Source organism: Adiantum capillus-veneris, chromosome 11 (genome assembly GCF_014529385.1).
Source record: "Adiantum capillus-veneris isolate H3 chromosome 11, ASM1452938v2, whole genome shotgun sequence".
NCBI classification, from domain to species: Eukaryota; Viridiplantae; Streptophyta; class Polypodiopsida; order Polypodiales; family Pteridaceae; genus Adiantum; species Adiantum capillus-veneris.
Genome location: NC_140941.1, coordinates 53049437 through 53074212, shown reverse-complemented (window position 1 = coordinate 53074212; position 24776 = coordinate 53049437). Strand labels below are relative to the sequence as shown.

The 24776-nt window shown below is 43.5% G+C and overlaps 1 protein-coding gene across 2 annotated transcripts in view; it reads left to right on the top strand.

Annotated features, from left to right (window-relative positions):
* The window catches only part of LOC147447238 (Haloacid dehalogenase-like hydrolase (HAD) superfamily protein), a 109158-nt gene that overhangs the window by 9472 nt on the left and 74910 nt on the right, over positions 1-24776 (top strand). Inside the window, exons 2-3 of one of the 2 annotated variants that reach the window (XM_086523092.1) lie at positions 24080-24165; positions 24275-24402. In XM_086523092.1, coding sequence (XP_086379218.1) covers positions 24310-24402 — 93 coding nt within the window. In that variant the 5' untranslated portion in view covers positions 24080-24165; positions 24275-24309. The remainder of the gene's footprint in view (positions 1-24079; positions 24166-24274; positions 24403-24776) is intronic. The other variant, XM_086523091.1, reaches the window with a different exon arrangement.

The following is a 24776-nucleotide window of genomic DNA, read 5'->3' as shown; positions in this document are numbered from 1 at the left end:
AGAATTCTTTGATGAGAGACTGTTGGAAGATTGGTTAGAATAGTTATCATTCTTACCATACTTACCGTTCTTACCGTTTTGCGGGTTCTGAGAAGTCTGCGAGGTACTTGTGGAAGTCTTGTTCTCCTTAGGCTTTTCCTTGTTGTGCTTCATCTCCTGTGCGAGAGCAATCGCTACCGCCCTGTTGAGATCGATTGGATCGAGTACCTCGACATCGTACTTGATATACTCGTCCAATCCAAAGAGAAAAGCCTCTTTGCGCTCATCATCCGATTTTTGTAATTGAGTGCTTAGCTGCAAAACACGATTAGAAAAAGACATGACTGGCATACCATTTTGCTTGAGAGAGCGCCAATCGTCTTTCAATCGTGCGAGGTACTGAGGTGGCATAAACCGCGTCTTGAGCTTGTCTTGGAAATCAGTCCAATCTAAGGAAAGGGGCGTGAATCCGTCGGCTGCCTCTAGGTGCGCGGCTAGTTGTGCCTTTGCCATGCGTGGTACCAATTGATGGCATCACTGGCAAGGTACATAGCTGGCGTCAAAACTTTGCTATTTCCTGTCTTCTTAGTTGTCGGAAAATAAGCATTAAATTGATGCAACCAAGAATGAATAACCGTAGCATCCATCTTACCGTCATACTTACTAAAAGTCAACTTCACTGTGATTGGATGGTTGGAATCCACGTCGTGGCTTGCACCACTTGAGGAACTCCCACGATCTTTGGGTGGTTCGGTCTTCGAGGCTAGGACTTGGACAAGCAATTCTTGAGTGCGTAGCTTCCTTCGAGCTTCACGCGCGGCCTCCAAGGCCGCGGCTCGTGTTGCCGCTTCCTCCTTCCTTAGTTCTTTTCTTTCTTTTCTTGCGTCGCGCTCGCGTTCTAAAGCAAGTTGCTTGTCTTCCTGTTGTGCGGCATGTCTGACGTTTCTTTTGTTGCGCTCGCGGTCCTTGGCTTCTTGGTCTGCGGCAATTCTTGCAATTGTGTCGTCGCGCTCACGGTCCCTAGCTTCTTGTTGTTCTGCTTTGCTGGCGAGTTGTGCCAATGCAACTCGATTCGTTTCTTGTTGTTGTGCCATCATGTCCAACATCGACTTGACCATTATCTCCTTAGGAGTGAGTGCAACTCGTGGCGTAGATGGCGAAGGGAGAGGGTCGAAAAAGTCTCCTGGTGGGGAAAAATCTTCGCCGCCTCTCATGCTCATCACCTGTATGCGAAGTATCCATTCCGCTTCGAGTGACGACCATGCACTATGATCTTTGGTTCTGAAGTTCACGAGGAACTTGGGTTCTTGAGGGTCTTGGTTCTTGGGTTCTTGAGGATCTTGAGGTTCCTGAGGTGTTCTTTCGCTTGCAAATCGCGTTGGAGAAGGATCTTCTCTTCACCCGAGTTCTACTCCTTTCTGCGGGCGCACCCCTTGGCGGCCTTGCGCTCACACCAAGGTTGCTTTTTCCCACCTCACGTCGATTGGCCGGCCGCTAAGTGCACGGTCCACTCTCAATGAGTGAAAAGAGACACAACGGGAGGCTGGACAAGCTCTTCTTTTTTGGGATTCCTGTCACTCTTCAACAAAACACGATTAGGGATCGACACGCCCAAGCGAACTTGGGTTCGTGCGACCTCAACAAGCAAAAAAATTCTTGTGGTTCTTTCCTTGAGTGATACAGAACACTGCCAAAGCTCTGATACCAATGTTAGGTGCAGGGGAATGATTGTTGCGCTTTGCTCAAGATGAGTGCTCCGAATTGTGCTCAAGGGTTCCTTTTAGTTCTTATGGAAGGGAGAGCCTTCCGTTCTTAATGGAAAGTGCTATGATCACGAACAAAGTGAATGGACACTGTGCGTGCAAGTGAATGAGACTGAGAGATAGAGAGAGAGGAGAGATAGGACACCAGAGACGTCGTAAAATCCTCCTCCGAAGGCCCCACTCTCGTCGGCGAGAGTGGTCTGCTTTTGATTGCACAAAGTGGTAAAATGCGTATGCAATGGATTGATGCAACTTGGACTATGTCGATGACGACGACGACGACTTGGGGCTGAAATCTGGGATCTTCTAATCGCTGAATTTCGGGGCTGTTTCGGTGGCTGAAAATGACTGTTTTGGCTGCGTTTTTATGGGCTGAAAATGGGGGAACTTCTGCAACCACTTAGGCTAAATCTGCTGCATTTCTATCTGCTGAAAATCTGCGTTTTCGACTGCTGCAGATCTGCGTTTTTAGGGCTGATGTCGCTGGCTGAAAACGCTGAGAACTTGCAGGCTTGCTGGCGTTTTTGGGCTGAAAACGCTGATGATGGCTGCAGCGTTTTTGGCTGAAAAACGCCAGGGCTGCCCACTGTTGGCGATGGAAGGAATCTGCAAACTCTAAAATGCTGATGATGATGATGACGATCAAGGCAGGACTTGGGAAAAACGCCAGGAAAGGGGAGTTGGCCTAGCGCTAGAAAACTCTAGGGGTGCTTGAGGGGGTACTGCTGAGAAGTTGCCTGTTTGAGCGGGAAGCTCCTACTGCCTCTTCTGCCAGAAAGTGCTAACTTGGGTTTGCTTATATATTAACTTAGCAAAATTTCCCTACCTACTTTTGTTGGAAAGTCACTTAAAAATAATAAGTGAAAAATACCAAAAATAGGGAAAATAGGCTAAATGCATTGGAAAATTTCCCTAACTGAATCTGATGGATTCTGAAGGGAATACTGATGATCATGCTGTGTGCAACCGGAGGATATGCATCTACACTAAGTGACTCGGCATGCACGGTCTACGAATAGACTCACAAAAGTGACAGATCACTTCTAATCTAGACTTGACTGGACTGACTGAACCTTGTTGTGGTGTAGCTTGTCCACGGACACATAGGGTTGGGATGTGTCACGTGACATCTCAGGAGCATCGGGGAAGTTAGGGAATCACCGAACATGTGTTTTAGTGCAAATTAGAGGCTAAAAACAGAGAATTCAGCGTATTGTAATTTCTTGCCAGGTTTTATAAAGTGCTCTAAAGTGCGTGGAAAGTCACTGTTTACTTGGGATTTTGTTTGTAGAGACTTCTACTTTGGTTATGCTGTCAAAATCGGGTTAAGAGTAGGGGAATTTCAGCCCGATAAGAGTGGGACAACTTGTAAAAGTTTACTAATTGATTTTCTAAAAATATGGCATGCTTCTTATGAGTCTTCCTACTCTAGTTCTTGTCCGCATAAGTGAAAGCTTTGGGACAACTTGCTTGGATGGAATCTAGCTCGTCTTTTTCTTGAGTCAAAGGAGATGATCAACCAACGTCAGACCAGCCATAAGAGGTAACCAACGTTGAATTAAAGCTTCTTTATCGTTTAATAACAAGCAGTGATAAGGAAAAGGTTGACATTAAACCTCCATAACCGTATGTTGGGTGCTACAAGCGGACTAGTGGCTTTAGTCCACTAGTCTCATCAAGGATACTACCTTCCTTTTGTGGCAAAATAGGGTGACCTTTGGAAAACACATGCCAACATGGGCTAAATTTAAGCAAGCATTATGCAAAGCCTTCGTGCAAGCAAGTGCCAATTTTCATTCACGCTCTGCTTTGTGTTTCTTATGCAAAACAGGTTCTGTGGCTGCATATATATCTCAGTTCCAAAAATTGAACTCGGAGATTATGACCCTTTATGCCTATGACAAATTACATTGTTTCATTCAGGTATAATATATGTTTCATTCATGGACTTGAGCCCACCTTACGTGATGATGTGCATAAGGCCAGTGCCCCTACAGTTGATGTCATAAGACGGGCACCACGTGCCAATAGAAAAGAGGAGACTAAAACAGACTTTTAGCACTTCAATAATAACTGACCACTGTCACAAGATGGGCACCACGTGCCAATAGAAAAGAGTAGACTGAAACAGACTTTTAGCACTTCAATAACAACTGAATTGAGAGAGAGAGAGAGAGACGACACACGACACGGAGTGGCGGAATTCCACCCCAGAGAGTATTGGCCCCAAACCTTGGCGCCCCTTTTGGTATTTCTTTATATTGCATCAACACAGTACAAGCCGGTACTCGAAATTCTGCACCTTCTCTAGGAAGCATGCCAGAGAATGAGTCCTAACCTCATATTTAAAGGCCCTTGGCCTAAAAAGCAATTATAGTGAAAAGCCTTCAAACTTAAAAGCATCTGGTCCGAAAAGCAAAGCCAAAAAGCTGCCAGTAATCACGGAAATTTGTACAGCCTGCCACGTCATCAACCAGCGCAATTTTCGGAAATCTCCCTGCTACCCTTAGGGTTAGGGTTGAGGTTTCTGCAGTTTTAGGGTTAGGGTTTCCATAATTAGGGTTTCAAGTTTTAGGGTTAGGGTTTCTAGAATTAGGGTTTCAGCAGTTAGGGTTTTTGACAAAAATTAGGGTTAGGGTTTTTGCTCTCAGGTAGCCACGTCATCACTTTGTGACTGTTTAGGCCCCTCGGCGACATCTGTAAGTTGGCTCCATTCTTTAGGCTTTGACATGTCAGCAGTTTGTTACAGTCGAAGACGCCATCTCTTATGTGGAACGGCTAGGAGACTTTCGTAAAGACCTTTTATACTTGGTTGAGTCGTTGATCGCCCTTATGGTTGCGAATCCAAGAATAAGTTTTCTCTACCTCGGATTGATGAACTATTTGATCAACTTCTTAGCACTAAGGCATTTTTGAAAATCGATTAGAAGTCTAGTTATCATCAAATTCAAATAAAAGCAAGTAATGAATACAAAACAACCTAACAAACTAAGTGTGGACATTACAAGTTCTTGGAAGTTCCTTTTGGGTTAACTAATGGCCCTGTATCATTCATGATCTTAATGAACAAAAGTTTTGCTCCATATCTTGATTTGTTTGTCATCATTTATTTGGATGATATCTTGGTTTTTAGTAAGAATTTGGTAGAATACAAAGAACATCTTCGACTGGTATTTTGGGTATTGTGCTATATATCAATAAGAAGAAAAGTGAAATTTTCAAAGATCTGATTGAGGGTTTTTAGTAAGAATTTTGCAGAACACAGAACATCAGCCCATGCATAAGGAGTGTTTTTCTTCAACAAGAGAGTAAAAAACAAGAGATTTATAAGCAAAATTACAAACAAGCCCTTGTAATAACATGCCCCTATGGGAACTAGGGTTTGATATCCTAGAACTGAAGGCCAATTGACTCTTTTATAGGTTTTTCAGCCATTTGCCCTACCGACACTTTATAAATGTCATATCAAAGTCATTGATAAATGACTTAAGTGACTGTTCATATGCCTATATGCTTAAGTGATTGTATTGTGCAAGTGAGGGTATGCAACTATTCACGTGTTTGGGTATGCAGGTCCTCTAAGAGGCTCACAAGGGTGCCGGACTAGATCCCTAACTAAGATTGACGCTAACCTCTAGGAGTAGCTTGTTCACGTGGCTCAAGTGCAATGCGCAATATCCCTCCGTGTTAAAAATGAGACACAATTGCCGAACTTCTTTCGGTGGATGTTGTCTGGACTTCTGATGCTTGTGGATACATACACCGATGAAAATTCCTCCAAACTTACGGATACTGTGGATGTAGGTACTGCTGCGATGTAAACATCGACCATATGAGTTACTAGGCAGCCTTACTACTATCGCAGCATATCAGTTGTCACAAACTGCTGACGTGTCAAGCCACTGATGACCGGAGCTAACCTGTAGATCCCGGCCGAGGAACCTAAACCCTAAGAAGAGGTAGTAGAAGAAGAAGAAGCAGCAACAGAAGAAGTTTTACCAACTTATAAAGTCTTGCCGAGTGGCCTATTTTTAAAGAAGAGTTCTCGGCAACTTATTGGACCCTGTCCGATGGGTCCACGTGACCTAAAGAGATTAAATAAAGCGGGACCTTCACACACGTTGTCAGAAGTTTTTTGGAGCAAGGGATTGCGCATATGTACATGCCCATGCATGGTGCATCAAATAAAGCATTGGCCATTTTCCAGAGCCAGGTGGTTACGTGGGGCCCACATGTGTACAGGTAGGACAGCATGTACATAGTGCATCAATTTTCATCGTTACCAGTACAAGTGTGTTTTTCTATAATAATGAGGAGTTGGTAGCGCGTAAAACTTCTCGAGGAAGCTATCCGCGGGTCGACGACATGAGGTAAGCAGGTGCGTCAGATGGCATCTAGTGGCGTCAGGAGGTCGAATGGGGTCAATATTTGCACGTGGATAAGTACGGACACAACGTGGGTGTTTTCTTGTGATAATTATGCAGAAAGGTCATCATGAGGACCATCTTTTGGGGCCACTTCACGTGGTGACGAGATGCATTATTGAAAAAAGCTGAGTGCCAGGTGTGCGGATGATGCAAAAAGGTGACAACTATGCACTGCGAGGTTAGTTTTTGGTCTGTTCGGGGTCCGTTTGAGGTCAACTAAAAGGCCAAGGGTGCCCAAGTAAAAAAGCTAAGTGTAGGAACTGAAAAAACAGAGAGAAGACTAGAAAAACGTGGAGAAGAGAGGAGGAACAGTCGGAACTGTGTTTTTGGGGTTTTTGGAGCCTGTTTTGGCCGTAAACTGCTCATCCGAGGTGGGATTTGAGCACTTTGACATTGTGGACTGGGGTTTGGGCCGTTCCAGATGCGATGGCGCTGTCCATTTTGCCAAATTCCTCAGTGTTTTTCTGTTGTTTTGGCTGTGTAAGTTTCTCCTATGAGCGAAGCTTCTGCTCCAGTTTGTGATTGTATCTGGTTTATTTTACCCATATTGTGTGAGCTATTTGTCCCATTGGTGTTGGCCCAAGCTCAATTGTATCTAAATATTAGAAATTCTCCTCTTTTGAGCTGAGTTTTTGAGTGTGTGTGTGTGTATCTCTCTGTGTGGAGTGGGCAAGTGGATAGTCTCTCTCCTCTCACTCGATCGGTGTGTTCCCTGTCTCGGCCAAGTGGTTTGTGTAAGCCGAGTGGTGCCCCATAGTGTGTGTGTATATCCTTCCAAGAGTGTGTGTCGGGTCATTATAGAGGCATTCTGTGTGTTTCCATCCCGCTCACATTCTTTTGGTGCCCCCACGGAGGATCTTCTTCGAGTACCTTCTGCTTCGAGCTTCAAGCTTCGAGATTCGGGATTACAGGTTACAGGTTACAGGGACAGGTACAGGTGATTCACACAGGTACAGGTAGCTGGAGTATAGTGATATACTAGCAGTGGAAGTCACTTGCAGTTGCCGTGGGTATGCATCATTGGGCGCCTGTTTGAGCGCATTGTCTGTTGGTATTGTACGTTACTTGTGGAAACTGCCATTGTACGCCTTTGTAGAGCCATACTTGGTTTTTTTTGGCAGTCCCAGCCATTTCTGAGACTTGGTTTGGAAGATAGTCATTTCTGAGACTTGACTATACGAGATTTGCATAAGCCTTCGTGTGAGGGTCGATAGCGTTAGGTTTTATTGAGCTGGGGGATTCTCAAATGTGGAGATCCTTTCGGTGATATAGGTAGCTGGAGCACCCTTTTCGTGACCTCGCCATAGGCTATGTATTAGTGATTCCTACTTGATGCTCGGGTTCTATTGTTGGCAATTTATGCATACATATACAGTCTATATTTTGGGTTCACACTGCTCTACTTCTGGGGAAACTTTGGCAAAATTTTTCCAAGTTATGATGGCTGGTTTTTTGGTCTTTTGAGCCTTTATGTTGTTATATTGTTGAAATTTTGGCAAAATCAGAGGATAAGATAGGTGTGCTTTCTTGGGAGCTTCATGGTTGGCTTTAATGGATGATCAAAATGGCCCTCAATTCACTCCTTTTCATTTAACTCAGAATCCAGATAAATGTTCATGTGTCCAGGAAGATCGTTTTCCAGCAGCGCATAGTCTTTATCTTCGGGCCAAGAAGATTAAGAGAGATCCTGGAATGTCCTTTGCCTGTTGTAATTCCGATGATTAACTATGAAAACTCATTTGATGTGCATGTGTTTGTCCTTATCTAAAGTTGAGCTCCATTGAAGTTTCTGGGAATTGAGTCAGTCAAAAGTTTTGGGTTCTTGCGCGTGTGTTTGAAGGGGTTCTCAAAGCATCGTAACTTGGGTAGCCATGGCTTTCTCTTATCCGGAGTTTCATGGAAGAAGTGATGAAGATGTGGAAGATTTTGTGGAAAAGATGGAGGTTGCATGCATTAGCAACCAGATTCATGACCCTGCGCATATGTTACGTCTTCTCCAAATTTGTTTGAAGAGTGATGCACGAGTTTGGTCCAAAGCATTTGAAGAGGAGTTGTGTGTGGCTGATCCACCCGTAAGGTTGAGTTGGGACAATCTAAGGCATGGATTGGAAGTGGAGTTTGTGAAGATAGAAGATCCTGACAAAGTGTGGCAAGAAGTACAGGCTTTAGTGCAAAAGGAAGGTGAGCCAGTAGATGCATACATACGAAAGTTTTCATTGGCATGGGAGAGGATGTGCAAGACCTTAGCACCACAAGTACCCCCGCCTGACATGATGAAGAAGGACAGGTTCTTGGCTGGTCTTTGGGAGAATATACGTTGGAGAGTGGAGATAAAGAAGCATAGGACATATGAAGATGCACTAGAGGTGGCAAGGAACAAAGAGTGGAAGCTGAGGAAAATGAGCCAGCTAGGAGTAGAGTCTTTGCCCAGTAGGTCTGAATTTCAGCCTATGGACTCTTTGCCAGGTCGCATGCCAGGGGTTCATCATGAACCAGTGGTTTCTGTTACTCCTCAAGCTATGCCAGCAGTGGTCACTACAACAGTGCAAGATGATGGGCTAAGGCAAGACATGAGGCAAGTGGTAGTTTTAATGAAGAATCTCAGCCTAAACATGCTAGGTCAAGTGGGAAATAATCGAGGTCGAGGGAGGTTTGCAAATCAGCCAGGAGGTGAAGAGAGACCCAGGAATGGTGTTGGACAAAGCAATGGTAGGTTTTGGAGGCAGACGGCCACATGTTATAATTGCGGAGAGTTGGGCCACATGAGCCCACAATGTGATAAGCCACCAAGGATAGGGGGAGACATGTATCCATTGCCAACACAAGTGCTAACTAGGTCAAATGATTATGGCATTGAAATCAAGGGAGAAGAAGGAACGAGTGGATTAACCCAGGAGGAAAAGGAAAAGAAAAAAGTGTTAAGTGTAGTCACCTTGGAGAAGGCATCAAAGCTAGAGGATACATTAGTGATGCCTATTGGGAAGAGGACCACAGAGGAAAAGGAAGGAAGAAGTGTCCCAGGTCCTAGTAAGAAGAAGGGAAAGAGTCATGAAGGCGAGGATGTCAAGGCCAAGAGGAAAAGGAGGGCTCGTCGCAAGTTTCATGTTTCAGATTTTCCACTAGGGGATGGGCAATTAAGCTATGACTTAAAGGAGGATCTGACAAGCAGGAAAGCCGATGTTACTTTTGGGCAGCTTATAGAGATGGTGCCTAAGCTATAGAGACAATGGAAGAAGATGGTTAACCCAATGGAGAAAGAGCCAGAGAGAGGTTTAGTAAAGGTATTGGCGATGGACGAGCTACCAGATATTTGTCCAATAGTAGATGTGTGGTATAAAAGAAAAAATCTGGGATAAGGTTATGTGGATGGTGGAGCTCAAATATGTGTCATAACTCATTCATGCGTTGAGAAGATGGGTCCTACAGTGAGTGGGGTGTCGGGCTTTCGGATCAGATTGGCAAACCATAAAAAAGTAAAATGTTTGGGTGTTGTAAAGAGCTTAGAAGTGGAAGCATATGATACAAAGGCAGTGGTTGATTTTCATGTGATGCCAGCAGGGTTGGGAGCATATCCTATTATACTGGGTAGACCATGGTTACGTGCAGTGGGAGCTGTTCAAGATTGGAGACGTGGTACGATTAGCCTCTATGGAAAGACAGGTGCTATATAATATGGACACAAGGAAACGATTGGAGGAGCTTTATGAAGATGAGGATGAGTCTAGTGATGAAGATTATTCCACAGTGAGACTGATGAGGACAGTTATAGTACTACCAGCAGTGATGAGGATGCCGATGTTGCATTTCTTTTGATGGACAAAGAAATCCAGGAGTCTGGTTTAGTTGCATTTGCGAATGAAGTTAAAGATAAAAGTGAAGGGCCTTATGAAGTGATTGGAGGGCCGATGCAAACCAAGGTTGAATTGTCAAAGAAGCAGGAATTGATGACACAAATGATTAGTGGAGACCTCTCAGCCATGGAGAAGGAGATATATTTGCACATGCTGGCTAGTTTTCCTGATTTGTTCATTACTTCATATGAAGAGATCAGAGGGTTCAAGGGCGAAGAGATGCATATAGAGCTGAAAGAAGGTGCTAAGCCAGTGCAGCAAAAGCTAAGACGGATGGGTCAAGAGCAAATGGAAGCCTTGCGAGAAGAGGTGGACAAGTTATTGAAGGTAGGGTTCATAGTCCTTGTGGAGACCACAGAATGGGCGAGTCCAGTAGTAGTCAGTCCAAAGAAGGATGGGAAGTGGAGGATTTGTGTAGATTTTAAACCCTTAAATGCAGCCACTAAGAAGAACCCATATCCTCTTCCATTCATTGATCAGATCTTGGATTCAGTGGCAGGTTATGAGAGATATAGTGTGTGTGATGGTTTTTCAGGCTATTTTCAATTGAAGATTTCTCTTAAAGACCGAACAAAGACAACTTTCATTACGCCATGGGGTTGCTATTGCTACACTGTATTTGCCATTTGGGTTGACAAATGGACCATCTTTCTATCAAGAAAGAGCAAATTGGGTATTGGAACCATTCATTGGAAATTGTGTTAAAGCTTTTATGGATGACTTCTGTGTATACAGCAGTAGGGCTGAGCACCATGAGAAGCTGCAAATGGTATTGGCTCGATATGATGAATATGGAGGGCAACTAAATCCAAAGAAATGTCATCTAGCACAGCCAAGGGTGAAGTTATTGGGCCACATGGTGTCAGAAAATGGCATTGAGGCTGATCCAGACAAGGTTAAGTCTATTATTCTTCTTCTATCACCTACGAGTACAAAGCAATTGGCAACCTTTATACACAAAGTGAAGTACATGGCACGGTTTATTCCATTGTCTTCGCAGCTTTTTTATCCATTACAACAAGTGGCAAAGCATGATTCGTTGCAATGGGACGACAAGTGTGAAGAAGTGTTTCAAGAGGTCAAAGAGGTGTTAGGGGGGTTGTCAGCCATGCAGGCTCCTGATTGGGAGAAAGTTTTTTATGTAAATTCCTCAGTAGGGGATGATGCCATTGGAGCCATGCTATTGCAAAAGGGGAAGGGCAGCCATTATATGAGGCCAGTGTATTGTGCAAGCCGAGTGAAGCTGGTAGCAGAGAGAAAATTCTCGGAAGTAGAGCTAGTGATGGCCAGTGTGATATTTGCTTGTCGACGATTTCGTCATTACTTGCTACCACGACCTTTTGTTTTCTTGACGAGTTATGCCTTTTTGCCACAGTTAAGTAATGGCACTAACATGTTAAATGTGGTGAAGAAATGGGTGATTGAGCTGCAAGAGTTTGAGTTCTCTTTTTTAGTGGAAGACAATACAAGAGCTACCCTAGCTGATTTGTTAACCTACAAGGAGAATCCCCTTATTGTTAAGGAAGAGGTGGTGAGGAAGGTAGTTAAAGAAGTGCCACAGATCAGCAATGCGCATGTTTTGTTCTTTGATGGCTCATACAGAAAGAGCCATGATGCGGCTTTAGGGGGTATAGCACTTTATGATCCAGAGGGGAAGCTAGTATGCAAGAGAGGCTTCAAGTTGGATGCGCATAGTAACAATGAGGCTGAATATGCTACATTGGAAGCTGGATTACACATTTGTTTGAAGCATGGGGTTAGAAGGTTGAGCATAAAAGGTGATGCCTTGTTAGTTGTGAAGCAAGTGCTGGGTGTGTGGAAGAGTAAGAACACCTCATTGAAGGAAATGTGTTTCAGAATTAAAGGCCTGTTAAAAAAGTTCGAAGCATGGAGCATCAGACACATTGAACGTGCTCTAAATGGAGAGGCACATGAAGCAACTCAAAGTATGATTGGGGAGCTATTTGTGTTGAGGACCACTTTACCTCTTTATCATGGCCGGGAAAGTTTGGCTCAAGAAGAGTTTTTGCTAACAGGAATCATTCCAAAGGAGATTCAGAAGTCTAAGAAGTATGGTTTTTTGCGTAGAGCATACAAGTACAAATTGATTGGTGATGTCTTATACATGAAAGGGGCTGATCTTATGTTGAGACGTGTACCTTGGCAGGAGGAGCTTTACAGAGTGTTGGAAGAGAATCATGAAGGCGCATGTGGCTGCCATTTTGCTCTAAAGATCACCTTGCATAAGATCTTGCAAGAGGGGTATGTCTGGCTTAGTTTGCACAACGATGTTCACCATTGGTGTAGGTCTTGCAATAGGTGTCAAGCATTTGGGAAGAGAGTGTTGAAGCCAGAGCTACAAAAAACCATTATGGCGTTTGATGTGTTTGAAAAGTGGGGGATTGATGCAATAGGCCCGTTACCTATCACAAGCAGGGGCAAAAGCTATATTTTGACTGAGGTGGACTATCTCTCTAGATGGGCAGAGGCTATAGCAGTAAAACAGATCACTGCAAAGGATGTGGCAAAATTTGTGTATGATGAAATATGTTGCAAGTTTGGGGTGCCACTGGCGCTACTTTCATATAAGGGGCCAGGATTTAGAGCTAAACTACTATACTAGACTTCTTATGCGCAAAGATGAAGATTAGGCACTTGTATACGACTCCTTATTATCCGTAGTGTAATGGCTTAAATGAAAAATTCAATGGTGAGTTGGTACAAATTCTTTCAAAAGTGACAGAGCACCAAGAAAAGAATTAGGATTTGCAATTGCCTAGTGCATTATGGGCTTACCGTACTTCGGTGAAGACAGGTGTAGGGTTTACTCCATTTCATTTGGTGTATGGAAAGGAAGCACTATTGCCTGTGGAGGTAGAGTTGCCTGCAGTAAAGATGTTAGAAAAGTTGCTTGGGCAGCCTAGTGATGCATTCAAAGAGAGGCTCTTACAGTTACAGGAGGTTCAGCTGGATAGGATGAGTGCATTGGAACATTATGGGCAGATGCAGGATAGGGCTTTGGCAAAGATAAATGAAAAGGTCAAAAGTAAGGGTATCAAGAAGCATGACTTGGTTTTGTGCTACAACAGTAAGCTAGACAACACCTTCCAAAAGAAGTTTCAAATTAAGTGGGAATGCCCTTTCAAGGTAGTGGAGTGTTTTCCAAATGGTATATATCAGCTGGCTAACTTGGATGATGTACTACATAAGTCAAGGGTAAATGGATTGCGTCTTAAATTATATCATGCCAGGTTAATGATGGTGGAGCAAGATGAGCTGTCTGTGGATCAAGCAGTGTTGGTGAAGGATAAGGAGACTTGTGACGTTGTGAGTCTCATATCGCTTTTTGCTGCTGCTGATCATGAATGATCTAGCAGGCTAGGGGATGGGCAAATTATGTCAGGAGTTTTTTGGAGCAAGGGATTGCGCATATGTACATACCCATGCATGGTGCATCAAATAAAGCATTGCCCATTTTCCAGAGCCAGGTGGTTACGTGGGGCCCACATGTGTACAGGTAGGACAACATGTATATAGTGCATCGATTTTCATCGTTACCAGTACCAGTGTGTTTTTCTATAATAATGAGGAGTTGGTAGCGCGTAAAACTTCTCGAGGAAGCTATCCGCGGGCCGACGACATGAGGTAAGCAGGTGCGTCAGATGGCATCTAGTGGCGTCAGGAGGTCGAATGGGGTCAATGTTTGCACGTGGATAAGTACGGACACAACGTGGGTGTTTTCTTGTGATAATTATGTAGAAAGGTCATCATGAGGACCATCTTTTGGGGCCACTTCACGTGGTGGCGAGATGCATTATTGAAAAAAGCTGAGTGCCAGGTGTGCGGATGATGCAAAAAGGTGACAACTATGCACTGCGAGGTCAGTTTTTGGCCTATTCGGGGTCCGTTTGAGGTCAACTAAAAGACCAAGGGTGCCCAAGTAAAAAAGCTAAGTGTGGGAATTGAAAAAACAGAGAGAAGACCAAAAAAATGTGGAGAAGAGAGGAGGAACAGCCGCAACTGTGTTTTTGGGGTTTTTGGAGCCTGTTTTGGCCGTAAACTGCTCATCCGAGGTCGGATTTGAGCACTTTGACATTGTAGACTTGGGTTTTGGGCCGTTCCGGATGTGATGGCGTTGTCCATTTTGCCAAATTCCTCACTGTTTTTTTGTTGTTTTGGCTGTGTAAGTTTCTCTTATGAGCGAAGCTTCTACTCCTGTTTGTGATTGTATTTGGTTTATTTTACCGATATTGTGTGAGCTATTTGCCCCATTGGTGATGGCCCAAGCTCAATTGTATCTAAACATAAGAAATTCTCCTCTTTTGAGCTGAGTTTTTGAGTGTGTGTGTGTGTATCTCTCTGTGTGGAGTGGGCAAGTAGATAGTCTCTCTCCTCTCACTCGATCGGTGTGTTTCCTGTCTCGGCCAGGTGGGTTGTGTAAGCCGAGTGGTGCCCCATAGTGTGTGTGTATATCCTTCCAAGAGTGTGTGTCGGGTCATTATAGAGGCATTCTGTGTGTTTCCATCCCGCTCACAACGTACACAAAGATTTGCGTGGAGCTTGATGACGTGGCAGCTGTACAAACGTCCGCGTTTTGCGCTGCAGTGGAACCTGGCAGACTGTACCTGGATAATAATTTGCGAGGGGAGTGTTCATCTGCGACTTTATGTTTCTATCCCTTGTAACATGCATATGTGAGCATCTGTGTTGCATTCTGATGTGCAAACCATTGAATATTTCTTATTGGATGAGATACTTCTGGGAAACCAACGACTTAAGATATCAAGAGCTCCGATGTGGAATGAGACTCCTTATTGGATGAGATTTTTTTGGGAAGCCAACAACCCAAGAATTCAAGAGTTCCAATTGGGAATGAGAAAACTGATTGTCCCTCCAATTGTCCCTCAGAATATTCCTTGAAAATTTTTGAGCTAACTTGACTTGTTTTGCAGACATACGATAATCGCGGACGATTACTTTCTTCCAAGAAGGGGGGATGCCACAAACTGCTGACGTGTCAAGCTAATGAAGAACGCAGCCAACGTGCAGATCCCGGTCGAGGAACGTAAACCCTAAGTGGAGGTAGCAAAAGAAGAAGCAGCAAGCAGAAGAAGTTTTACCAATTTATAAAGTCTTGCCGAGTGGCCTATTTTTAAAGAAGAGTTCCCACCAACTTATGAGACCCCGTCAGATGGGGCCCAAGTGACCTAAAGAGATTAAATAAAGCAGGACCTCCACACACACACACACACACACACACACACACACACACACACACACACACACAAAGATTTGCGTGGAGCCTGATGACGTGGCAGCTGTACGGACGCCCGTGTTTTGCGCTGCAGTGCCGCGCGACAGACTGTACGGACTTCCATGAATTGCGCTGGCAGATGCTGACGTCATAGAAACAGGGGACCCAAGGTTGGGGGCCTTTACGATAGGGACACAACGTGGGACGAGATTAGGGGACGGGACGTGCAGACGTCCCTTACACGGGTGCGTAGGCGGGACACGTCCCGAGACGCACGTCCCCGGTGACGGGTGCGGGTGGGAAACAAGCAGGGGCGACTCGGCGGGATTTTTTCAAATTTTAAATTTCAAAATTAGGCCGTTTTGTGGCCGTTTCACTTTTGGGGGGGGGGGGGTCTATATAAGAGGCCCAAGGAGGAGCCACTTTCAAGCTAACTTGCTAAGAGCCTAAGGCCTCATACTACATATTACATGGTACATACCCAAGCCTCAAGGGCTTCGAGGCTTCAAGCTTGACTCTTGCCTTGAGTCTTGTCACTTGAGCCTTGAGCATTGCCATCCCCTCTCGAGTCTCTCCTTCCCCTCTCTCTTTCCTGTCCCCCGTCCCCTGTTTTGCCATGTCCCCGAGACCCGTCCTCGTCCCCGTCCCCATGTGACTATGGCTGACGTGCCAGGTGTATGGATTTCCGTGATTTACGCTCAGCAGCTTTTAGCGCCAATTTTTGAGGCCAGATCCTTTTGAGTTTGAAGCTTTTCATGTAAACTGCATTTTATAGACCAAGGGCCTTTAAATTTGAGCCAAGGGCTCATTCTCTAGCACGCTTCTGGGTGAAGGTGCAGAGCGCGAGTATCGACATTGTACTGAGTTCAAGCAATATAAAGAAATATCGAAAGGGGCGCCAAGGTTTGGGGCCAGATGTCTCTCGAGGTGGAACTCTGCCACTCCCCATCTCGTGTCGTGCATCTCTTTCAGTTCAATTGTTATTTGAAGTGCTTAAAGTTGTATAGTCTGTTCTTTTCCGATGGCACGTGGTTCGTGTCTCCATGACATTAGTCCTGATGCTGACTTTGCCTTGTGAGCAAGTACTACCACCTGAATAGTCCTGTCATGAAAACATTGTGGGTGAAGATGAAAGGTCAGGGTGCTCGGAGGTATTTCTAATGGTTCCATGTGTATGGAAGTGGATGCGTCCTACATGCGAATGGGAATACAGAAGAGAGTTAGGGATCCTTTCTCCAATTTCTTCCATATCCGCATAGGAAGCAAGGAGATCTTGGTACTCAAGATCTAGATCTTCTTGTATCTGATGCCTATCTTTGTTCAAAGATAGCTATGAAGACGGGAGCACGCTTGATGTGCGATGGACTAAGGGTGGGAGTGGCTAATATCTGTAGGCGTATGTATTAGTTGGGGCAGGCCCACGAAACTTCTTTGATATATAGAGAGATTTTCAAATCTGGGAGAGGTTCCTTGGCATCTTGGTTCTTCTTGGGTTCTTGATTCTTCCCTTGAGTTTGCGCTGTTGAAGCATGTCTGGAGGTGTGATACCAATGTCAGGTGTAGCGGAAGGGTTTAAGGATTTTACTTAGATCTAGTACTTCGCACAAACACAAGGTAACTTTATGTGACGGGTTTTAGGGTTAGGGTTTTTGCATCGAGGTCATAGACGCATCCGATCCATGCATTCGTTTGGCCAATCACACTCACTCTCCCTAGAAAGGTGATCCATGCCAAATTCTTAGTCAAAGTCAGAATCCTCCCTGCCATGAAAAGTTATCTCTATGTGACATTTTGCATCTGTGTCCATGTGTGGCACTAGGACATCTAAGTGACGTGTGGGTCTAGGGCTAACTTGATTGTATTTTGTAGGTTTTGGCAGAGGGGCCTAAATCCTAGAGAAAAGAAGAGATTCCAACTTACAAAGTTCCGTCGAGGGGCCTAACTCACTAAAAAAAGGACACTATAGCACTACTGTACGGATCCCGCGATCTGCGCTGATTTTCCACAATTTACGCCCAACTTGACACGTGGCAGCAATGTAAGGATTTTCCGCTTTTTGCGCGTCAAATTTCGCTGGCTGACGCGGGCAAAATTTTACGTTGGAGCCACTCTTTGAGGCATGTGGCAACCCTTGTAACGTTTATAAGCACCCCTTGGGCCACTCTTTGAGGCATCTGGACGCAAAGCTTGAAGAGCTGGACTCATCGGGAGTTGTGCCTACTTGAAGCAATAATAAAGAAATATTGAAAGGGGTACCAGTCTTTGGGGCCAATGCATCTTGGCTCGGAACTCCGCCACACCGTGTCGTCTTTTATCTCTCTTTAAGTTGTTTTGAAGTACTAATACTGTTGCCAAGTGTGTAGATTCTGTGTTTTTGTCCGATCACGTGCTGGAAGTGATTACGCTCATTCGAAAGAACTGAATTGAACACGATGAAAGAGAGAGGCAAAGACAGACCACCGCCTGTCGGGTCCCAACCACTCTCAAGGGCTCCCTTGCTCTGTTGCCAGAATAAGTACTTGCTTTAGATTACTTGCATAAATGATGATACAATGGTTAAATGCTTAATGCTGACTACTTCGTGCTGATGCTAAGCTGATGCAAAAGCGTTGGCTTGATGTGATGCAAAAACGCTGGGTTGAACTGATGTAAAACGTTGGGCTGAAGTGATGCAAAAACGCTGGCTGAACTGATGCAAAGACGCTGATGATGGTGGGGTACTGGCAGTGGAAACACTAGGTGCTGTGGGCGTTGGATGCCCCGATGGGTACTGGGTGTCCTAGAAACTAAAGGCCAAGTGACTCTTTTCTAGGTTTTTTTAGCCATTTGCGCTACCTACTTTTTATAATTGTCATGCCAAAGTTACTTATTAAGTAAATGACTTAAGTGACTGTTCATATGCTTGTATGCTTTAGTGATTGTACTGTGCAAGTGAGGGTATGCAACTATTAACTTTTCTGGGCATGCAGGTCCTTTGAGAGGCTCACAAGGGTGCCAAACTAGGTCCCTAACTAAGACAGACGCTAACCTGTAGCAGTAGCTTGTCCAAGTAGCTCAAGTGCAACGCGCACGTGACATCATCTACAAATAGATGGACAAACTGAGCGAGTGAATCAAATTTTGGAGGAAATGTTCCGACATTATATTCAAACTCGAATTAATACTCGTATCTACCTCTAGTGGAGTTTGCTTACAACAATTCATTCCGTACAGCAATTGAAATGACTCATTTCCAAGCAGCCTTTGGACATACTCCTTTGGTTCCTACGAATTTTGTGATACAACACAAGGTTGCTTTGGCAGATCAATTGGTAAATGAAATGTAGGATATTCTTCTTCAGATCAAGAATAATTGACTCATGTTCGACAGAATTATCAAAAGCTAGTAAATAGACATCGGTTCCATTTAGAATTTCAAGAAGGTGATTTTTTGCTATTATGTGTTGCTTCCCATCGATAAAAAATGGTGAAGTCTGTATTTTTAAAGCTACGGCTCAAATATTATGGTCCTTCCAAGATTTTAAATAAGTGTTCTACAATCAATTACAGAGTTGAACTTCCTTAAGCATGGGGTAAGATTCATCCTACATTTCATATTTCTTGGCTTAAGAGATACACTCTAGGAGATTTAGTTATTCCCGATGTAACATCCTATGTTCCAAAGATTGAAGAAGAACACTTGGTGTTAGTTCCAAGACTTATACTGATGTTCGTTGGGAGGAGACAACTCAACCTTACAATTGGAAGTGACCACATTAGGTTGCTTCTTGCTCAATCACGATATACATAAACTGTCGAGCGTGAAACATAACCCACTTGTGTGTCATAACAACTAGCTCAAGGCTTTTGAAGTTCTCAAGGTTGCAGTGACTGAGGCTCCATGTCTTATCCTTGCCTCTTGGAATGACCCTTTTGAGTATGGACGGATGTGAGCAATGTCGCCATAGGAGCTGTGCTACACCAGCATGGCCGTCCAATTGCATTTCTTAGTAGGAAGTTGAACAATGCTGAAAAGAAATATTTAGTGTATGATAAGGAACTTCTCTTTTCCATTCATTCTCTCAAACATTGGAAGCATTTTTTATATGGTAGAGAGTTTACTGTGTGTACTGATCATCGAGCCCTCAAATGGCTTCAGTCTTTGCCTAGTGCACATTGGAGTGACTGCCAAGCACGGTGGTCACAGTCTTTTGTGCAATTTGGAGGTTTGATAACTTTGTGTTGATGTATGCTCATGTGTGTGTGCGTGTTGTGTTGGGGAGCATATGTTAGTACCTAGTTCTACACCCACTATTGGGCTTTGACGACGTTAGTGGGGATGTCGTGGTATTTAGTCAATACTATGCATAATGGAGCTGATGGTCTATACCTTGGGTGACTACCATGGGTCTATACCTTGCACTTTCCTTCAAGGGTGAATCTGGGCTTATCCTGGATTCATCTAGGTATATATATATATATATATATATATATATATATATGTTCTAGGTAAAGCTAACCCTGTTGCAGATGCGTTAAGTCGCAAAGGATAGATTTTGATTGTTGAAACAAGCTCAGCCGTCTCTATTCAAGGCGTCTCTTTTGACAGCATGAAGAACAAGTATGCAGATTCCGAGTTTGGTAAGCAATGGTTGCAGGCTCTTGCTTCCCAAGGGTCTAGCAATTATTTCATTCGTGAGGGTCTCTTGTATTTCCGTCGCCATCTGTGTGTGTTGCCTCCTCTTAGGCAAGCCATATTGCACGATGCACATGATGCACTCATGGGTGGGCACAGAGGCATGAATACCACCTTAGAAAAGGTAGAAAGATTCTTTTTTGGGCCTAAAATGTGAAAAGATGTGTTCAAGTATGTCACACAGTGTTCCATTTGTCAAAAAGTAAAAGCTTCTCGGAGTAAGCAGCAAGGCTCTTGCTACCGTTGCCTATTTCCGAAGGGCCATTTTAGGACATTTCAATGGATTTTGTGACTAATCTTCCACAGGGTTTGCATTCAAGGAACACTCAGTGTCTAACCATTGTTGATCTTTTCAGCAAGTTTTGCATGTTGATTCCTTGTAAGGCCACAATAACAGCACAAGATGTAGCACGTCTGTTTATTAAGCATTGGTATCCCCTTTGTGGTTTGCCAAAGTTGATTGTGTCAGATAGGGATGTCAAGTTCAAGTCTGATTTTTGGAAAGCACTGTTTGAAAATTTTGGCACCAAGTTGAATTTTTCATCCGCATTTCACCCATAGTCCGATGGTCAAACTGAGATCTACAATCAATTGGCTTTCGATGTTTTGAAGTCTGATGTGCATGATCAGCAGTCTCATTGGGAGCAATATCTCCCTTTAGTTCAAGAAATTTTGAATGACTCATATTCCAGTGTCATTGGTAGAACTCTGTATGAGGCAGCATTTGGCCGTCCGCTTTAGTCTTTGTTGACTCGATCGTTCAGTTAGTTGCCTGATGCCAATGCTGAGAGCAAGTCTTTGGATGAGATTACTGAGAGTGTGAAGCTTCGTCTAAGCAAGGCTCAGGAGTCTTATTCTCGTCAAGCTGACAAGCATCGTCAGGAAGGAAGGGATTGGGTCTATCTTAGGATCATGAAGCAACGTCTCAAGCAAGTAGGAAAGAAGTGTCCAAAGTTGTCTTTTCGTATATATGGTCCTTTTCCAGTCATTAAAAAGATAAATGAGGCTTCTATGAATAACTCATGGTCAATGCTCAATGTTTTCCGTGTTTGTTGGTTGAAGTTGTTTCAAGGAGACCCACCAAAGGACATTTCTGAAGAAGAACTCAAGATCATTGATGAAGTAGATGCCATGGAATCGGAGCAAATCTTGCTGCATTGGTTTAGCCATGGATCAAAGAAGCACGTACGACAATACCTTTTGAAGTTCAAAGATCGAGGAACCCACGAGGCAGTGTGGGTTGATGAAGCATTTTTCACGGATTACCCTGAGTTGTTGGCCGACTACAAAGAAGCCATGCAGCTCGGTACTAGTACCTCACCTTGAAAAGGAGGGATGTCACGTGCACATCTAACCCTATGTACATGAGGACAAGCTATTCCTACTTCTAGGGTTTAGGAAGCCTAGGAAGTGTTCAGGCAACCTTGTGAGCTTGTACGCGGGCCGTGCATGTCTAGGCACTTAGTTGCATACCCTTTGATTGCACAAACCATGATCACTAGCATGACCTTCAGTACCCAGAGGAAACTAGTGACAAAAGCGTCTGCCTTAGGATTCTGGGTGCATAGTCTTGGTCGTTCTTCTTGTGCACTTTTCTGGTGTATGAGGAGAGCGGCCGGGAGTGCCCTGCCCGACTCCTAAAACAAAAAAACTAGCATGACCTTCAGTACCCAGCATGAGCATTTTCCAGTGCGCACAACCTTTTTGGGCAAAGTACTCATTTTTCACTTATTTATTAAATAAGTGATTTTATTTGAAATTGTGGGCTGTTGGGGAGCTTGCTCGACCCAGACTAAAATACCTATATAAGGAGACAGTAGGCGCCATGAAGAAGCAGAAGAAGCAAGTGTAGAACACTCAGGAGCTTAGTCCAGTATTGCTCCTCAAGATCTAGCCTTGGCGTTTTTCTCAGGAAGTCCACCAGCCTGGCATTGTGCCACAGATCCCTCAGCGTTTTCAGATTTCAGCCTTGGCGTTTTGCATCAGCATTTCAATCCTAGCCTTGGCCCTCGCGGTACCATACCTTGGCCCGCACCAGTTTCCTCGGTGATTTCTCACAATGCCATCAGTTCAGCCAGCGTTTTCAGATTCCAGCCATCAATTTCAGAGTTCAGCCCATCAATTTTCAGCATAGCGCCGTCGTCACTGTCATCATCGCCAACAATTGCAGATTTCAGCCCTAGGACAGCGCTCAGATTTCAGCCAGCTTCAGCCCTAGCGTTTTAAATTTTCAGCCCTCAGTCTTCGCGGTCGACATCATCATCGTCAAGTACCACATCATCTAGAAGCATTGTACCAGACCTTTGTGCAATGATCAATCTAAAGCAAAGACCTCTCTAGCAATAGAGAGGGGGGCCCTTGGAGGGGGGTTTGGGACCCATCTGGTGTCGTCTCTTCTCTCTCTTTATCTAGCACTCTCATGCACTTTGCACTCACTGTTTCCACTCTCTTTGTTTTGGTCATTGCACATTCTTTCACTAAAGCACGGAAGGCTCTCCCTTCCGCTAAGTAAAATGGAACCTTGAGTACCACTGATCACTCATCTTGAGCCATACACCATCATTCACTTCCGCTGCACATTACACTTTTCTACGTTCGATTTTTCACATAGCTTGTAATGTATATAAATGTCTGTAAAACTCAAAGTCACTGAAACTTTCACATGATTGCCTTTCATATTTCTCCAAAGTTTACCAAATGCTTATACCTTTTTTTTGAGTTTGGAATAATTGTTCATTGACTTTCCACCTTCTCTTTTTTTGAAGTAGTGCTTTGTATGCATGTAGATGCTTTTGATAGTCTTTCTTATTTTTGTTTGCATTTAAAGTTATCAAGTACTTGTGCTTCTTTACATTCTATATCAAACCATTTCCTCTTTGAGCTACCTTTATTGACATCTTTGCGCGCCATGTGCTTCACGGCAAAGCATTTCTCTGCACAAGAGCAGATGACTTGCTTAAAAGCTTTGTGCTTGCATTCTAATGTTGCATCGCTTGGAAGCTTAGTCTTCAAACATTTACTCAACCATCTCAATACACATAGGTGTCCGTTTGAGGTCTACGCACAAAGATGATTGTTCCATAGTATGGTTGGAGTTTATATGCTTGGGTCTCTGTACATTTGAGATTGATACATAGTCTTATGGTCCGATTCCGCATTCCATTGAGTTTAAAACTTTGTATACAATCCAAGATGGCTTCCGAAAATAAGATATTGTGAGTCAAACCATCTCCATTGTGTTTTCTACATGTAAATCCCTTGGTGCCATTCCATAAAGATACACCATTTGCAATGAGAATTCCAGTGCTATTGCACATATGTAGAAGTGACTTGCCTTATTGGTCTCGATCTTTTCATCGCAAGAGATCGGCTATACATATATACATTCTTTAGTCTCCTCAAAACATGTGGCACATCTAATTGTTGTATGTTATGCAACAAATTTGTTGTGCGTACATTCGTATCATCAGAGACAATAACCTCACCCTTGTCCTTGAAATGAACAATGTCTTCCCCTAGATTGACAAAAGGTTGATCTCTATCCAAGCAAGTATCAAAGTTGGAGTCATGGTGAGAAATGTAACAACGCGCAAAAGTGGGTGTGCCGGTTGGTGTTATTATATGCTGTTTATGCTTATCATTTTTGACGATAGATACATAATCTTCCAAACCCTTCTTAATCATGCATGCTACACCTCCTTGTCCTCTTCATTGCCTTGGATTTTGGTCCACATCAAAGAATGTGCATTGTATTTGTCTATCCCAGAATCTGATGGACATCATGTTCCCATGTTTCAACAAGAAGGATGATATTCGATTCATTCGTTAGCTCATCTCTGCCAATTCCTGCATTCCATGGATATCCATTGCAATTCCAAAAGCACACTTGTAACCGTGAGTTTGTCTCATAGGTCATGTGTCCCTACTTGTTGGATGGCCTTGCTTCCCTCTTGGGCATCTTTCCTTCACGAGATAGCTCCTTCTTTTACTTTTTTAGAAGGCAAAGAAGATGTGAAAATTAACATTCACGTTGCACCATTGTTTTATAGAGCAAAAGGTAGCAAAGCCCTCGCTATTAAATCTTCTTGAAATAATAAAGGCTATCATAGCCCATGGTTTTGAAAACTCAGGCATAAGATCGGAGAGCTTACACTGTGGAGCATGCCTTGATGCCATATCAATAGCTATAGGACCATCTTAAGATCCCCCAATATTGGTAAAGCTTTTTTTGGTTTTCTTAGTAAGATGTTACCATTAATTTTGATTGTTTTTGGAAAATTGATCAAGCCATTCAATGCAAAAATTTGGTTCTGTTTAATTTTCAGCTTGTTCTACATCGTCGAAGTCAAAATCCATCTTTATGAGGACAAGGATGCTAGTCTCTAACACAATGGAACAGAACTTTACAGTTTTACACGGGCTTAAGCATCTTTGTGAGCCCCCTCATTATAAGGTTCACATATTTTACTCCAGTGGATGCCTTTTGTGATTTCAAAGCAATTAAGTTTTTATAATTCATTGTAATAGAACATTCCCGTCCATTGGATGCCTGTTACAATCTTCAAAAGCGTATTTTCTTTTTAGCAATGAAGTTTACAAAATTCATTATAATAAAACTTCAATTAACATGCTGTGTGAATGCACATAAACAGATATAAACTTGTGGCATGCTGCTTTGGTACAATAATCCTTAGTGTTGGTTTGCTTAGGAGTGAATGTAAGACATTTTCTTGTGTTTTTTTGGCATTTTATGGTATTTTGTTTTGTTGTGAGTAATTTTTTGAAGGAGTTTCATTATCTAATGCTTTTTCTGAAGGAGATATCATT